We start from the raw sequence: 19,366 nt of genomic DNA on the forward strand, positions 1-19,366 counted from the left end.
TATATTAATAAATTGAAATATTTGTGAAGCTTTGGGATTAGGTATTAAATTTTAAACATGGACATGTTTGTTGAAAATAATTGCAGTGAACAGTGTTTGTTTATATTAAATGCAATAAAAAGCTTCATACATTACCACAAATGAAAAGGGTTTCATTTACTATTATGTAGAAGGAGTTAATGGTGACAAATGGTGATTTAATGGGGAACAAGTGAGCGAAAATGAACAAGGGGTAAATAATGGAAGGGGGTATATACAAATAATAAGAAACGAATGATAACTTCTTATTTCTTGAGATAACAAATATTATACCACACAGAAGAATTTCATCCCCTTGAAACGACAATAAGAATATGTGAAGAAATGTGTTATTCATATTATTCAGATCTTAGAGATAATGCAGTTGAGTCTAGACTGGCCTGTATTATTTGAATTGTGTGAATACTTACTGGGATCGAAAAAGACGATGGCCTTCAAGCAAGCAAACTCTGTATCATCGATCTGCACCTCGTTCAACGGCTTCACCAGTTCGTCCATCACTCTGATTCCAACTTTGCTGATGTCCAGATCTTGATTACGGCCCTCTGCGGATAATGATATGACTGATAAACACAGTTAAGCCATTCCTATCAACACTTAATACCATTTGACTGAGCCCGGATTACCAGTTGGTGAAGTATTAAGAGAAGCTGTGAAATCGACAATCATAACGTCGAAATGAACGAACCTCTGTCTGCACCCATGCTACTGTAACCAGCAACGTGAAGGCCGGACTCAGTCTACTAGCTACTACCCCAAAACACATTGGTCGTGCAGTTTGTTCAACGAGACTATCGATAATTTATAATTTGTGGCAAATATTTGAATAATTGTTTCGCTATATTATACCTGTTTTTTAAAAGAGGAGAATAGTAAATCATTTTCTTTTTTTTTATGCTGGTAGAGAAAGTAGAGAAAACAAAACTGACAATTAAATATCAAAAGAAAAATTTTTGAACGTTAACTTACATTTCATTATGAATAATCAATAATCGTATCGATTGTCTCATTTGTCACCATGTCAATACCAATTTTGATGTTAGGTACATGTTTACTTCCCACAAAACTTCAACAGAGATAAGTTGTACTTAATTTCTAATGACATGAAAGATGAATCAGCATGCAACATGTTATACACAAGCTATGTTTCTTTCTCACCTATGTTTTCCTATAATTATGCCAGACCTGTTTTATACAAATTATTGCTAAGAAAATTACTGATCCAAAGTACGTGCTACATTTTGCTTAGAACAATTATTTTGTACTAGGCTAAGTAAGACAAGTAAGTCAGAAAATTGCAGAAAAATTTAAAAAATTAGTTTAGTGGCATTTTCACTTTAGTAGCTGCTCAATCTTTACCTTTATCTAGATAATTATCAAATGAATTACAAATCATGAAAGTAACGTTTCTGATGGAAAATGAATTGTAAAAATACAAATCTAAAAAATAAGATATTCATCCGGAGATTTGATTGAAAACAATTTTGAAGTACTTGAGATAAAGGCATGGTAACAAGATTAACGTGTTATCGCAAATTTGGGATAATTTAACAATAAAGTTAACAGAAAAGATTGCAAAAACTTAACTGAAATATATATTTTAAATATATATATATAAATTTTGAAATATATATTTTAATTCAATATCGATTCGGAGGATATTCCGTATTATGTTCTCAAACGCTTTCTTAAAACGTGATTTATTCTTATCACTCCCAAGACTAGCAATCTATTGAAATCTTATCTGTCGATGACATCAACAGATGGAATAATACGATGATATATTTATTATGCGTCGGGATAATAATATTTTCAGTTGTTTTGTGTCAAACTGATATCGAGAGCTACGGAGAAAAATATTTTGATGCGATAATCAATTATTGATAAGGTTGTTAAGCGAAAAATTCTCTCTTCATTTCTGTTCCTGAAACTTGATAATTTTTTTCAAATAAAATTTATAAAAACCGTTGCCAAGTTATTTGTTAAATTCTATTATCACGTGAATTATAATGAATTATACGTGACAAGAGCTGTACTCCGAATTAATTTCTACTCATATTTATGATTATCTCGTTCAGAGATATAAAAATTTTCATGGGTTTTTAAATTTAGATACCAAGGTGAAGCCCAAGGACGTTTCAATGAATCAGAATTATAGAAGCTCTAATGACGTCTATAATCATTAGTGGTTGAATGACGTACTGTTCAAATGAGGTGGAAAATATTTGACGCATAAATAGAAGCATTTACTTTATCAACTAAAACAGTTATAAATTACAGAGATATAGAGGTATACTTTAGATCCTACGTTGAAATTGATAATAGTGAAAGAAGAACAGTTGGTAACTGTTTTGGAGAATCTTATTTATAGTTTAATCTAATTATATGTATTTGTGAGATTATACAAAAGAGATTATGAAAATGAATATTGTCAAAAAGAGATTATGAAAGTATATTGCCAAAAGTTGTAAAGCTATGTGATCACTAAAATAATTAGTGAATGAATGTTTTTAAATGATAATTGAACCAGTTCCAATTATATATATTAACAATTTCAGGTTAGTCTATGTAACATGATCTATCAATCCCTTGATGATAATTTTCCTTATTATGGAAGTTACTTATACATGGAAGTTTTTCTAAAAATTGTTACATTACAATGATTACTATCAGATTATTAAATAACTTAATTCAATTTTCATTATCATCAAAGGATTGATCATAACGAAACACTAAACCAACACCCGAGAAGAAATCGCAGAATAACATACCAGGACAATTCTTCGTTATGATACAGTTGTTTCCAAGAAGAAGAACATCTTGCAATTGCATGCTACGCCTAGCAACGCCTAGAAGAAGATGTTCACCCGCGTGTGCCCTCAGCAGTGCCACTTGATCATCAAGAGTTAATTCGCTGAAAGCGGGTATATACTTGGCCCATTCGACCAGGATCAGAAGTTGCTGTTTCATGCTGTCGCAAACATCATTTATGTTGGCGATTTGCTTCGTGCTCAAGTCGATATCGCTGCTCGGACTGCCTAGCTGTTTAAACATAATCTCGAGTTACTTATTGCACGATTTATCGAATATATATTTCATTGAGTAGTGGACTGCGGATTTTTACTTTATTTGTTAAACGTAAAAGAAGGCACATAATTTGCAAAAATATATAAAAATGCTCAACATATAATATTTAACAGATAAAAATTTTTTTGTCTCTTTAACATATTACATGTATTATAAGGTAATATGATTATTTTCAAAGGATCGATAAAGTTGTTTATTCAATGTAAAATCTCATTCGTGTTTAAATAGTTCTTACAAACTGACCTCAAGAGCAGCACCAACTTGTCTACTGAGCATTTCCGCCTGAAGAAGGGAAACGACAGAAAGTCCACTTCCGTTGTTGCTCTGTTCTTCGTAACTTGGTCTCCTACAGCTTATCCGATCCCTTTCATTTTGTACAGCTGGAACAAAATACGAAAATAAAAAAATTCATTTGACTCTGACGATGATGATGACTTATAATATACACGACTGATTCATTTTCATAATCTCTTTTGTACGTTGCTGGTAAATTTACTTTGAGTCATTAATTAACTGTTCAGCATATTTTCTGGAATTTCTTTTCTTTTTTTAATTCGTTGTTGTTGTATATGTATTGTAAAGAAAAAATTACTACATAAATAACCTAAGTAGTTTCCTTTACTGATAAAACTGTCTTCTATATTCGAGTTTATTATCCCACAGAGGTGGATTGTTAATTAACGACTCAAGGTGAACGTCTAGTCTCTTAAAAAGGGAATAAAATATTAGATGACTATTATGATCTTCCACAAACGATATAAGAAACGTGAAAGATCTTGGTCTTAAATTGTAACTTTTTAAAATTAAGTGTATATGTTTTTCTATGATTTCTTTTTATCAATAACAAGCAAAGAGCTCAAAAAGAAATGATTCATTATCGAAAGTAGAAAATAATTAAAATAACTTTAATTTTGCTCACCTTCTTTTTTCATGCCAGCCTTGAAACATTTCCTTAATCTGCAGTACCTACATTGATTTCTCTTGTCTTTGTCTACTACACAATTTCTATTGAATCTGCAACAAAAAGGATATACATTTTCAGCTATCGCTATTGAAGAAATTTCAAAAAAAGTAAAACTCTATGTATCATTAATAAGATATTGCGTAAGAATAAAATATTACGCAAATCATAGAGGTTATCAGTCATAAAGGTCATTAAAAAATGTTAAGACTACAAAAACTTTTTATCTAAAAAATTTCTAACCGCTTATAAGTATGATTTTCGATAATTCAGGCGTATGTTATCTAGCTTCTAGATTTCAAAATGCTTTCAATTAAAACGTTGAAAATACATTTTCAAATAATTCTTCATCTCGGTTGATATTTAAATTAAATTGTTACAATCTATTGTAAATACAATTACTTAATTTTTTAAAATAATTTGTTAGATGCATATTGAAAATGAAAAATAATTTATTTAGAAAATCTTATATTGACTTTATTCATTCTCATAGTTTTCTATATTTATATTTATTTTAATAAGAATTTATATATATATATATATTTTATACATATAAAATTCCAAATATAATACTAATTTTGTTTATTGACTTTTGTAGGAAAGTTTCATTACTAAAGAACGCAAGAATGTTATCAATTACCACGAAAATCCATTAGTCATAGACATTCCTGAAACAAAAGGACAGTTTCTAAAAATAAAGAAAAAATATTTGACTTCTAAATATAGATACGAGAAACAAACAAACCATGGATATTTTTACAAGTAAAACAACTAAGGAGTAATTTGTATGTCTCGCGCAGTTCGTTTTACCTTCTATTTTTATTTATTTACGAAGCGATACTGCACGAGGATAACAAGCAAGCTATCGCAATTATTTTTAGTTTATAACCTTTCATGCATTAAATAAATGAAAAACTATGCATATTAAATAAATAAAATTTACTTTTCTACCAATTATATTTTTTAAATAGCCGAACGTTAATAATACATAAAACGCGATAGTTTTTTTTCCATTATATACGCTTCACACTGCGTGGCAACCGGCGCAGTAGTCTGCGCAGTAGTCGGCGCAGTAATCTGCGCAGTAGTACCATTTAACACGACAGGGGGATGGAAAAATTTTGAATGAATTCAAAAAGAATTACATTTTTAAAATCTACTTTTAAAGATGAATGTTTCCTTTTAGAATTACAGATCAAACCAGAATGAGAAGAACAAATTAGCATTATGTGCAATTTTTGTACAGTAGAATCCTATTTATTTGAATTTCATTTGTTGAAACAAAGTTTCAATCGATGCCCGATTAACCTCCTAAGTTCCAAGCGTATCGCATAACGATCAAGGTTTAATTTGACGGAGGAGAGGAAGAATTTTACCAACCTGCAGGTGTAGAGATGATTCTTTCTAACCGATCGCCGAAAAAATCCTTTGCACCCGTCGCAAGATGCAGCGCCATAATGCTTCCCAGTTGCGCGGTCACCGCAGATCGCGCAATGCTGCGAAAGCACGCCACCTATCCCCGATCCTGGCAAACTGAGGACCGAACCCCCAGCTGCGCCTGCGCCCATGCTCAGATCGGCATCTGCACAAAACAAATTTACATTTGTTAATTATTTTATTTGAAATTCAGGGGAGAAATTGATCAAATCTTTCTTCAACACTGCAACTGTGTATGTTGTACACCAATTGAATCATCGTATATGCCACACGTCCTATCTATTCAAATAATCTACTAGCTGTTTATCATTTTCTATTTGCTCCGTTACTATTCCCTATCTCCTTATACACATTTATCGCAGTCAACTTACGTACTTTCCACATATTTACATATAAAGACACTGGAAATGCAGTAGGTTTTAGTCTTGAAAAATAAAGTCGTGTTATTTTTACTTCCTGTCAAACATGGCTTGAAATACCGTGATTTCCCAAGATTATAAGTTACGCGCTATTAATTTAGATTTCTAATCGATATGGCACTTTCATCTCTAAGTATACAGTTCAAACGAAATAACAAGAAAAAAAGTTGACTTTCCTTTTGGTATAAATATCAGTCAAATACTCGAAGAATATTCATCCAAATTGTAACAAACTTTTCTATTATCGAAAATCACAGGGTGAAATAACCTAACCCAATTAATAAACCAGAAAGTTAACTGCAAGCCACAGTCAGAATAATAAATGATCTACTTTCAAGCGAATTTACAAATAGATAGCCACTATCGTGGCTCTACAGATTGTCAATTCAGTCATTTGTCTGGAAATGTCTTCCCAGAAAACGATGAAATTAATGCCATATAAGTTCAAATGGATTGTAAAACTGATAACGATCGAACGTGCTATTTTTATTTGTTCCCATTTCAAATCAACAAACCTCGAACACGAATAAATCGATTCAATACCGATATCCCACAATTAACGGATAGCAAACGGACGTGCACAGGACAGAATAAAATATTTTTCGATATTTTGCTTCGAGAATAAGGATTATTTCGTTATCAGTTCGGGGCATATAAATAACGATATTTCGTTGATAAAGAACGTTGATATGTCGATCTCTTTTCTAGTACAGTTCCTTCACGAAACTTCTGCTAGTAATAAACCTACTGATAAGTCGCGTTCTTTATCAATCACTCACACAAACGTGCACGTACATACATTCAATAGTTTGTTGTCTTCTCGAGGACATCCTCGGGGAAATAGTTATAATCAGTCATATATTAATCCACGATAAAAGAGAATTTGCAAACGTAATGTTATTTAGACTCTCTATATCTTTCAACTGCTTCTTGTTCTTACTGGTATCCAGAGAAAATGAATTAGAAGGAACAAGTCTTTTTTGTTTCAAACGATCAGAGTGTATCACTCTGTATGATGGTCATAGGGCCAAATATGAAAATATTCGTTGTGTTTTCGTATTCTTGAAGACTATCGATGATCCTAAGAAATTCTAACATTTTCATAGAAATAAGGGAAGCGTCAGCGTTGCAACAATGAGCAGCTTGGCGGCGTAAACATTGGAGAGGAATCAAAAGTGTTAGCACTTGTCGAAACAAGAGTAAAAAAATTTGGCTGCTGCGCGTAACGTTGCAGAATGTGAAGAAATATGGAAGAAATGAAAGTTGTAAAAATTTCGATCAACCAGGAAGAAATACTAACTTTAACGAACGATATTATTTCCACGAGAACATGATACTGATTCAAACAGAGCTTAACAATTTAAAGACTACTAACAAAATTAAAATTATATTGTTTACATTACTACATATATTTATTTGAGAAGTAATCAAAGCGATAATATCTGTTTGAGAAGAATTATAAGCCGATAATCTCGAGAACGCTCGCGTAATTGAAGTAAGTTATGATAAAACTCTTTACTCTATCTAGAAATTAAAAAGATAAATTCTTTTGTACATTCGGATTTAGCCAACGTGACAGCAGAAGGCCAGTCATCGTCTACTTATATAATTTATATGAATTTAACTATAATTTAAACAAATGTAGATACATAGTGACTTGTAATTAGGCTACCACGATTATCAGTGTTTGAATATTTAAACTTGCTTGCTTGAAAAAAAAAAAAAAAACGATATTCGACGATATTATAATATTAAGAATGTTCTCGTAATGCGATGTATATATTGTTCTTTAAATATAATAACGACGATAATGAAACGATCATTATTTAATAGCACCGATTTATTCCACGTTTGTTATTTTCATAAACAATCAATTGAATTTTTATATCATTGCGATAGAGTTGTTACACAGACAATTATTCATTTTCACGAGGTGAAAACAACGAGTTAGGTCATCACCGGGTTAAGTATGCAAAGTAAGTGAAGGTCCTTGAGATAATATTTGAATACGTGATAAACTAAATGTGCGATAAACTATTGCAAAAAGTCCTCGAGCTCGCTACGAAATATCGATAACGTTGAATCTTCGAATAGCTATTATAACTCGAACCTAATTACCAACTCTTGTGTTATCATCCTAATTATATATTTCGTTTCGTACGCACGAAAAAATGATATATTATTTTATTTGCTAAAAAAAAAAACTTCTTGTAACTTACAGCTTACCTTTCTAACTTACATTCATCGAGTTATCGATTATGTAATACTTTATCATAAATCGAACATACGTCGTTGTGAACATCATTTCCAAAATTGATATTTCTGATTTCGAGGCGAGCAGATCTCACTAGGCGTTTGGCTACACAAATCCGAAAGTACCTTCGTTTATCAAATATCAACCGTATTATCGTCGGTCAACAGAAAGAACATCTCGAGAAATGGAAAAACGAGACTGTTGTAAAAGACAGTTTCATAATGCGGCAAGATAGGGAAAAAGAATGAACACTGACAGACGGAATGGAAAATGGTAAAGAGGCAATTAAAAACTAATGAAACTTGCCTTGTAAATTATTTCAAGGACCATTCGCAGTTTCTTTTTTTTTTTCTTTCGCGCCTTTTCTTTTCTTTTTTTTTTTTTTTTTTTTTGCGACACCTGCAACATGCTGTGAGCATGGAATATAAACGATTCCTGCATTATCGATCGAAATAAGACACTTTTTTTTCTCATTCATTCCTCTGACCCACTGACATCTCCGCTTCTTATCTCGCGGATTTTCCACGCATTCTGGCCGTGATAGATAGAGGAATTTTTTGGATAATAATAAACGCAGAGCAGACGTTATTTAACGCGTACCACTTGGACAAGGAATGGTATGATTCCTTTAAAAAACATTCTGTAAGATTGGGGTTTAACCATTCAGTCAGAATTGCTGTTTAAGTTACTTCACAGCCAGTGTTAGGATATCAAATAAAAAGATGTATGATCTCCTGTAATATCAACGACAAATATTTGTAAAAATTCCCCGAGACGTGAATAATAAAAGCGGATGAAAAAATTAATTGGATGGAATAATGCTTGACCTTAATGATAAAGTGGAAACCACTTGAACCACTGTTTCGATTCGATATTCAACGACTGTTTAAATGTTTTTAACACGAACGATAATTATAATTATAAATATCAATGATATCTCCAATTTTCTTAATTTTCATTTCATTTTGGATTTCAATTTCGTCCCGAACGGAAATATACATTAAACAATTTCTTAATCTTTGAATTTCGCGTTACACAATCTTATCGCACGGAAATTGTATTCATTAATTTCTGTTTAGATTTGCCGAGATGTAGTTCCTCAAAATTCCTCCGGGTTATCAATGTTTCATTCCCCGCTTGTATATTTTATTCCCACTGCAAAAATAAACAATTTCTATGCTCGTCTGATGATGCAAACGGTTAAAGTTATAACGAATCTATTTTTTTCGACAAGTTTGAAACGAGTTTAAAATGAAAGAGAAATTTATTGAATAAGCGTGAATATTTTTAAAACCATTTATTATTTATTAACTAACAATTTGAAACAGATCGACAAAGCTTTCATTTGATAAAATTCAGCTTTCGCAAACGATGATTCTTGCATAGAGAATCAATTTATTTTCAAGAACAATCTCCAAATGTTTGATGCTTTTAATCTACTGAATTTTTATTAAGTGGTGGTCAATTATTCATGCACTTGTGTGTTTGCCAAGTTTCTTATTAGGAAGTATGAAGTAAAATGAAAAAAAAAAAGAAAAAAAAGAAAAAATTTTATGAATCGCATTGAAAGCGCTAATTTGAAATTCATAATAGGTTTGTTTTATTATTGCACACTTCCTGTCAAGGGTACCAAGAAACAAAGTTCTCCGTGCGCAAAAATGAGAAAAAAATGTCAATTTGACGATGACGTGATTTCTCAATAATTATTAAAATCGAATAGCTTACAAAATAATACGCTCCACGAACATAAATTTTCTCAAACAGACATTTCGCCAGCTGATAAAAATGTTAAAAATATTAAGTTACAGTTAAAAATTTAATTATATATTCGATGTATTATTTTAAGAATTTTCTGAAAAAACAAATTTCAAATAAAATTATCTTGTCCATCCCTCTAAATTGACTGCATCTTTATATTAATATTATTCGCTTCTGCAATATAAGAGATATTCTTTTTCAACAAACAGCATAATACACGGAGCGTGATTATCATATATTGACAACGCATCGAAGCACACGATTATGCGAAATGTAATAAATCGATTTCGCGTCGCATGCCAAAGTGAACGAGACCTGCCTTAACTCGAGCCAAAGTCTAGTTCCTGACCCTATTCACTGGTATCTTCCGACGATTGTGTCTCTGATTATACGTCTCGATACTCTCTCAGCTAGTACAAATTTCATTCTAAACGTACGAAACGTTTCCGTTCGTAATTTGTAATTGAATGACTCAGAAATTCAAAGAGAGAGAGAGAAAGAGATAGAAACAATTAACATGTTAAAGGACGAAGCAACCTGAATTAATGTGAAAATTAAGTTGTAAGTAATGCTTTCTTCATAAAATATAAATATAAAAATATACATATTTTTTGAATACACATATATACATATATACACACGCGTACGAAATATCGCGAAGGAATGGAAAACAACACGTTTCCAACAAGACCGTGACACGTGTTAACCAATTAATAGGTGCAACGAACCTATCCTAACCTCAAAGCGTCATCCAATACCAGTTCGACTGTTTCCCCTCCACGTGAGAACAACTTGAACGAGAAGAGAAGCAAAAGTGAATAGTGAAAAGGAAAAGAAAAAGGAGGGAGATGGCAAACAAGAAAGAAGTGACAGCGTTTTTTAAAAGTTTCTTGTATATTTCATGCATCCGCTAACTCCGGGCTATTTTGCTGACGCGCGATGACAAGCAGAACTGACCCTCATGACGTAATCGTCGCGATTCATTATATATACAGCAATCTTCTGCACAATGCTTGTACGTGATCGTTCTATTGCATTCGATTGATGCATATCGTATACGCATATAATATTCTATGCTTTTATTTTGCAGTGCATAATGGATGCTTGTGCGAAAAGAAAGAAAAGTGAAACGTAGGGGCTGAAAAGTTGAAATCGAGAACTATGAAAGTACGTGAAGCTTGCAAGATTGGGAAGTAACGAAGGGTTTCCAATTTACTACGAAAAATAGTTATATATATAACTAAATAGTCTTATATATATAACTAATTATTATATATTATATATATTATTTTAAATATTTTATATAGTTATATATTATACATATAACTATGTTATTATATATACAAATAACAAAATAGTTATTTTATATATATAACTATATTATTATATATTATATATATATATTATACATTATTTATATATATTATTTTAAATATCTTTTAAATATTTAATATAGTTATATATTATTTAATATGTATAACTATATTATTATATATATAAATAACAAAATAGTTATTTTAAAAAATAGTTTACAAAATTAGTTATTTTACAAAATAGTTACTATACATACAGTAGAGTGACAATTTGGTAACAACTCTCTCCTAAAACTTTCACTATTCTCAGATCTATAAAAATGTTTCCAAGATTTTCTGTAGAGATTTTCTGTAAAGATTGAGAGAAACACGTGGAATTATGTGGCAGGATAACGATAGCATGCTTATAGTACCTATGTAGCGTTTGAAGGTAACAAGAGCACTTGAGTTATGCGAAGAGGCACTAGAGTTATGTGTAGGCAGGAAGAAAGTTTGAATGAAAGTGAATCTTTCTTTAGATGTAGAATTTTTTTAATATTATGAGATCAACTTTGAGATTATGTAATGGAATTTCGCTTTCTTTTTAATATTATTACTTTTGTACGTATTTTCCCCGGTCCATCTCAATAGTGTCAGTTTAAAAATTCATTTTCAGTCCCTGCATATTAATTTCCGTCAATGGCAATAAAAAGAAGTGACATTTTTCACAGTAAATATATACAAATAAAAAATAGTCGATGAGTTATGACAAAAATTGCTCTCGTTGAGTTCTCAACTATTCAATGCTTGAATCCAATATTTATTTACTCAAGTATGTCGCAAAACCTCGTGATTTTGTGACTAATGTTATCACGTTTCTTTTACCACATGTATATTATTTTACTCGCAGAAAATCCTCCTCGTCGATATTTCGGAATATTCATGGAGGACGTATTAATATTAATTTCGTTGTATGCTTAACCTTGCAGTAAACCCCAGTCATTAATTTTCTATAATTTGTATAAGGTAGTACTTAATCTACATGTCTTTTTCTTTTTTCACTTTTTTTTTTTTTTTTTTTTTTTTTTTTTTTGTTTTACTGCAACACGTTTTGCTATTTTTATTTTTGAAATTATGTCATAACTTAAAATCACAAATATTTCAAATACTTTGACATTTCCATGCTTCGATACTCCAAANAAAAAAAAAAAAAAAAAAAAGAAATGTCCGACAGTCCCAATAGTTGCAACAGCGCAACTTCGTTGCGAGCATCGGCTGAAGATATTTAAATTTTCCGCGGAAATTGATCTCTTTAACTCGTGACTGCCAGACAGATATCTCTCTCCCCCCTGGGGAGATATTAAATCAATTTTCAAATTTCCCGCGCAAGTCGGCCTTCTGACTCCTTTTTTTTTTCTTTCTAGCGGAGACGTCCACTGCACGCACAGTGGCAACAAATGATCATGCAAATGATCATGCAAACGTAGAAGAGAACGCTTAAGGAGAACGACTTTGTGGATAAGCAAAAAAACACCTGTCAACCGACAGTCCCCCCTTTTTTTTGTCTAAATTCCTTCTGCAGGGGGGATTATTGGGTAACACCTCGATACCGCGCGAGCAAATCAGCCGTTTTGCAACGCCTGATATTCCACGATCGGTATACCACAAAAAAAAAAACCTAGAATGACTGAGTGCTGACCGGACCTTGATCTCGCGGAGACGAGATGCCTGCGTCTCATCGACTTTTTCGTTTCCCCTCGGCTTCCAATCTAATTCTCTTGGCTGGTTGAAAGAATCGCTTGGCTTAGGTGGTTGTTAATGTCGCGATGACGAAAGGGAAGTGTTCTTGCGACGTGAAACCTCTGACACTTTTGCTCAAGCCTTTGACACTTTTTCTTCTTCTTTTTTCTTTTTTTTTGTTTAGATAACACTTACAGAAGGAAATTGAGATTAACTAACTGAAACTAACTGGAGTTGTTGAAAGGAGCAATTTGTAATTTTTCACTGAGACTTGAGAAGATTTTCACGCGTGAAAATGAAGCTTTGTACGTCAGTGGTTCGAGCCAAGATTTATTTTTTCATAATCGAGCGGCGTAGTGACGCGTGTCTACGTTTAATATTATTTCACAACCCAAGTTTCACGCAAATCCACTTCAGAAATATTTACACATATGCGACGCTAGATAAATTTTACGTAACTTCGACGCGAGCCTATATAACTGCTAAAATTAGTAGTGGACGAACGGAGCAAAGTGTTGATCGAACGCAATCAAAGTGAACCGACAGCCTTGCTATATTAATTATTTGACATTGTTCTTTTATTCAAACAAAATAATAAATTCCAGAAATATCGCAGGATAACTATGGAAATATTTTTGCAACAATACGAGAGATTCGTAGAAACACTTGCAACAATTCCAAATAATTCCAAAAATTGTACAAATGGAAATCTGCTCGATCTCGAAGGTCGACAAATGAATATTCTTCGTGCAGCTTTTTCGCGAAGATTCTGCTGATCTGTCATGATTGAACGCGTACTTGCATAAAACGCAATACCACCACACAGTCTAACATCAAGCTCAAACACGAATTCGCAAACATGAATTTAAATGTGAGTTGTCCTTAATACACACCTGGCTCTTTTTTTTTTTTTTTTTTCTTTACCTCCAATGCAAGAATTTCATTCAACATCAACCGATTGTCAAACAATTGCGAAACAGTTGAAAATAAAAATGTACAATAAATTTCTTTTTAGGCTAGAGGGTAGACAGAAAAACAACGATCCTTCCCTTCGAGGTGAAAAAAGTGCATCTTTTCTTAACCTCTTGCCACGCACGTCGAGAATTTTTTGTCCCAAAATTGTAATATTTTCTTAGTAAGTATACTTAAGTATATTATAGTTGTATTAACATAATAGGCAAAATAATAAATTTATTACTTCTCGATAACTTCTGTCCAGCGATGTCATATACCGACGAGTTTAAAAAAAGAAAAAGAAAGCACCGAATTTTATTTTATACGGTTCGGTCACTCGTTATGGTCCGCAATCAGTTGGTTAACCTCTTGCGCTGGAATGACATGCCACGCACGTCGAGAACTTTTTGTCCCAAAATTGCAATAATTTCTCAGCTTCAAGTATATGTAAGTATAACCCAGGCAAAACAAACAATAAATTTATTACTTCTCGATAAATTCTATCCAGTGATGTCATATACCGACGAGTTTAAAAGAAAAAGAAAGCGACAAACGTTACTGTATACGGTTGGGTCACTCGTTATGGTCCGCAGTCAGTTGCCTAGCGCAAGTGGTTAAAGAAACAACGATCAACGATTTTAAGAATCGATTTGAATATGACTATGAAAAGACTGAGAAGTGAAAAATGATCGTAGAAGTTACTGGCGTGATCTTAGAAGGAGAGATCATGCTAATGATATGCTATCAATATCTATCGTGTGTTTCCAGTAACAACAAAAAAACCATTCATATCGTTCTAATGTTATCTGTAATTACACGCATTTCTGTGTGATTTCCACTTGTTCTTCACCCTGATACATAGTAAACAGGAAAAAATATGAAAAAAAAAAAAAAAAGAACGAACAGGTTTCGATCCACTGACCTATCATTCAACCGTCCGTCATTGAATGTGTCCAGCAAGGATGTCATACTTAGGCAACATGTCCGAGAACAAACACACGTTCGTAGCGTGCAAATAATTGCTTAGAGCCACGGCCATGATTCTTCGTGGTAAAGCTGCAACTAGAGAAGTTCTCTAGAGAAGTGGCCTTCTAATCGAAATCGTCGTCGACAAAAATTCCAAAGTATAGAAAAGTATAAAATTTTTTTCAAAAAAATAAAAAAAAAAACACTGCTCGAAAATTCACTTCACGCCTCTTGTTGTTAACACTTTCAGTAGAACGCGTGGAAAAATTAATTTTTCACCGAAAACATATTTTTTCTGAAGGGTTTATTATTTTTCTACAAACAATAAGTTTTTATCTCTGTTCACAGGAGCAGAGATACCGATCATATCATATTGACGTATATACAGGGTGTAAAAACAAATATGCAAAGATACACATACGTAATTCTTCATCTCTCAGTGTCTTATAAATCTCTTACTTTTAATAATTTATTTCACCGATCGATGCGCTTATAAATTTCGCGATTTTACGAATCTGTATTCGCTTGCATCTTAAAGAAAGAAGAAAAAAGTATAGTTAATATTCCTGTCCAAGCGCGGACGTAATTTATTCATAAATGAAACTTACTCGTGGAAAACGACACGTGGAAATTCTCATGCAACGCAAATACAAACAAAAAAAAACAAAAAAAAAATTGGTAGAAGAAAACGGGACAAATAAAAATTACAATTTTATAACGTTCATATTAAACCAAATAGCCGAGCAGCTTGGGTTATGCGAGTGTAAACTGGATGACGTCAAAAAAAGCGATAAATGTTTAACTTTCATTCACGCGAGAATTTCGTTTCAATAATAACGCGGTTCATAATCGTATTCTCCCGTGTGTCAGGCGTCATAAAATATTTCTTTTTCTCCTTTTTTTTTTTTTCCTTTCCATCATTTCTCAGTATTTATCGATGTGTGTACCTGATGTTTTATTAATACGACTGATGTTTTATTAATAATGGCTGCCGATTATAAAGAACTTGTTGCGTTGTAACGTAAATTTATTTGGAAAAAGTCGAGCCAAGTTTGTATGAAATAAAATTCAAAGCAGTCGCGGAAAGAAAAATCAAAGAAATATGATATATCACCCTAAATTATATTTTAGTATCAATAAACACGTCGTCTGGGAAACTGGAATCAGACTGCGTCAAGATGATTAATTTCATAGAAATTTCATACGTTTACAACACTTTTTTTTTTTAGATTCCTAGAGATTCAAACTAATAATATTCTAGTAATAAATAATAAAAATTTACAATGTTCGTCATTGTGCTATGAACATTCTCTTGTTACCCTTGTTACCCTACTTTTTCTCTAACCTGTAATTCACCGCGAACGAAGAAGAAGAAAAAAAAAAGAAAATAAAAAATCCACGAAAATTTTTCCAACATCCCGAGTCGAAATAAATCATACGTAATATCAGAAAATCAACACAGTAGTGATGGGACGACGGAAATCGACGACCGATAAACGGGAGAGGAGGGAGACAGAGGAAGAAAGAAAAAAAGACGACGGTCTTTTTTTTCTTTTATCAGCGGCAAAAGAAATCTTTAGTAGAGCGATAAAAGAGCGTCGAACGTGGCTGCGATGGTTCACGAACTAGAAACGTGGAGAACTTTTCCACCCGTCGAAGGATGATGAGGCGGGCTCTCCCATGTTTTTCCAACGCGGTACGCGATTAATTGTTCGTTAAATGATCCTTTGTTGCCATTTACTTGCACTCGCATCGCGCGTATTACATTTCACATTTGCATTAATCGTTATTAGATAGTTATTTTTAACGCGGCTGGTTATTTTGTTGGGAGTAATCGCTTCCTCATTATTTTAAGCATTGTACGATTATATAAGAATGTATGGCAATAATGCACGTAAGTTACGTCGCGCGTTCAACTGGATCAATTATTGAAAATTATCATTATGCGTACGCACGTGTGAAACGCAATTTCTTAGTGATGATTTCTAGAAGAGAAGGTCACTACACTTATAATTTATAATTATACTACATACAATATATATTATAATTATAATTATACCATTATAAATATTTATTAACTATATTTATAATTATAATTATAGTATATTATATTATATATTTTTCGAAAATGAAGCCTTTAGAAGATTTCACTTGCTTAAATAACTTTCATATTCGTCTGTGGAATCGTGTGCTTTTTAACATTCACAATTGAAACATTCTTTTATGCCTTCACATCTACCATATACTAATAGCATACTGTATCTTTTTTTTTTTTATTCGCTTTACTCTATAATAATATACTATCGTTATGCCATCGCAATAATTCATCGGCGTGGTGTAATTACGTTGATTGATTAAAAAAACTAGAAAGTCAAGCTTTGACAGCTTCAAAAGTCGAAAATTTCGTAGAAGCATAAACTCCAAGGATAGTAAAACAAAAACTGAATTACACAACTGTGGAGTCCCCTTGCTGTATCTTGTACCGACAGTAGTATAAGACGCATTACGATCAGACAAAACGAAGTGTCCCGAGGCACTCCTCTCCTCTTATATTTAGAGTCTTGAAACCAATCTTTCAAACATTTCCCACCAAACAGCAATGAAAAGAGTACACGCTGAAACTATTTCACTAACGTTCGTTGGAAAGAATTTTAAAAATTAATGTGAAATTATTATTAAAAAATAAATAAATAAATATATAAATAAATAAATAAACAAACATATATAAACATATATATAAACATATATAAACATATATATAAATAAACATATATAAACATATATATAAATAAACATATATAAACATATATATAAATATATATAAATAAACATATCTAAACATATATATAAATATATATAAATAAACATATATATAAATATATATAAATAAACATATATAAACATATATATAAATATATATAAATAAACATATATAAACATATATATATAAATAAACATAAACATATATGTATATAAATATAAATAAATAAACACACATATATAAATATAAATAAACACACATATATAAATATAAATAAACATATATATATAAATAAAAATAAATAAACATATATATAAATAAAAATAAATAAACATATATATAAATAAAAATAAATAAACATATATATAAATAAAAATAAATAAACATATATATATATATATATATATATATATATATATATATTTAGAAATAGCTCCCAAAGAATAATTCAGTGGAAGGATACATGTACTACACAGAGGCGGATATTTCGTAGTCCGAGGACGAAAGTGGGGAAACCTCGTTTAACTTGGAAATATAAGGTCATTCTCTACGAACGGTGAATGAGAAAGTTATATAATAAATTAACCAGCCGCTAAATGAAGACCGGCGTCTTTCTTTTTTTTTTCCCCTCTCTCTCCTTTTCTTTTTCGCGCCAGCCCGGCGATTATACTTTCTAAAGCACAAACGTGACGCAATAGCCTCTGCTCCTCCCGACGAAGTTCCTTGCTTTATTCCCCCGTTTTATTATGCAATTAACAGCTTTCAGTCGAGACACGTGCCACCGTGTTGAACGAGAAAACAAAGGGAAGAGCGAAAAACGCACACTTTGCCAATTTATACGCGCTGGTTTACGCGATTAACACGTTGTTAATAATGTCCGAGGCGATCGTAAACTTTATCGCTTCACGTTTACGTTGTTAGAAAGTGGTATTTCTCTGTGGCCAACAGAGCGAACGGAGTCGAGATGATTAATCGTCGATATAATCATTTATTTGTCACCGTTCAGTTTTTGTAGATTTGATCGCGTGTTGTTTTGGCTGGCTCGTTTAATTATTTCTTATTTATCGAGGTAACGAGCTGATGTTTGCAAGTTCGTCTTGCGCGTTGATTAATTAATCAAACGCAGCAGGTGAAGTAAACAGCAATCTCTTAGAAAGAAGGGGGGGGGGGGGGGGGGAAAAAAAAAAAAAATAAAAAAAACTTTGAAAGGTTCTTTTTTTTCGAAAAATTTAAAATTTTCTAAAAATTCTATATTCTACGGAGAAACGAAGCAAACGATGGGGTGTAACGAACAATGAATGAAGAATGGACGAAGATGAAAAATGATACTATTTCTACAATAACATCATTTATACATTGTACAGTTTGTTATATTATAATTTACATAATATATATATATATATATATAATTATAAATATATTTATATTTATATTTACAATCATAATTATAAATATAGTATATAATATAATATATAGTTTCAAAATGTTTTGTGCAGCATAGAAGATTTTTTTATGGCACTTTTAACCAGAGAGCATGCGAATCACTCAGAGGCGAAATTTTTCAATATCACTCGTTACAGAAGACTATTCATTTCACACTGTCTGGGTGTACAATTGTATAATTAATATAGAAGCGTTCAGACTTTCACGAAATTTATCTGCCACAAGAAGGTAGCACGGAACAAGTTAAAAAGTCGC

The 19,366-nt window shown here is 31.9% G+C and overlaps 2 protein-coding genes across 5 annotated transcripts in view; one reads left to right on the forward strand and one right to left on the reverse strand.

Annotated features, from left to right (window-relative positions):
* The window catches only part of LOC122530601 (guanine nucleotide-binding protein G(o) subunit alpha), a 46,020-nt gene extending 42,693 nt beyond the window's left edge, over nt 1–3,327 (forward strand). The window contains exon 10 of the transcript XR_006307054.1: nt 3,316–3,327. The gene's annotated coding sequence lies outside the window, so the exon portion shown is untranslated. The remainder of the gene's footprint in view (nt 1–3,315) is intronic.
* LOC122530598 (hepatocyte nuclear factor 4-gamma) overlaps nt 1–19,366 on the reverse strand; it is a 40,333-nt gene that overhangs the window by 3,844 nt on the left and 17,123 nt on the right. For 3 of the 4 annotated variants that reach the window (XM_043657690.1, XM_043657692.1, XM_043657693.1), the window contains 5 exons: nt 5,468–5,669; nt 4,046–4,140; nt 3,370–3,506; nt 2,811–3,081; nt 450–602 (listed from right to left, as the gene is read on the reverse strand). In XM_043657690.1, coding sequence (XP_043513625.1) covers nt 450–602; nt 2,811–3,081; nt 3,370–3,506; nt 4,046–4,140; nt 5,468–5,669 — 858 coding nt within the window. The remainder of the gene's footprint in view (nt 1–449; nt 603–2,810; nt 3,082–3,369; nt 3,507–4,045; nt 4,141–5,467; nt 5,670–19,366) is intronic. The other variant, XM_043657691.1, reaches the window with a different exon arrangement.

Source organism: Frieseomelitta varia, unplaced genomic scaffold (assembly GCF_011392965.1).
Source record: "Frieseomelitta varia isolate USP_RPSP 00005682 unplaced genomic scaffold, Fvar_1.2 scaffold_347, whole genome shotgun sequence".
NCBI classification, from domain to species: domain Eukaryota; kingdom Metazoa; phylum Arthropoda; class Insecta; order Hymenoptera; family Apidae; genus Frieseomelitta; species Frieseomelitta varia.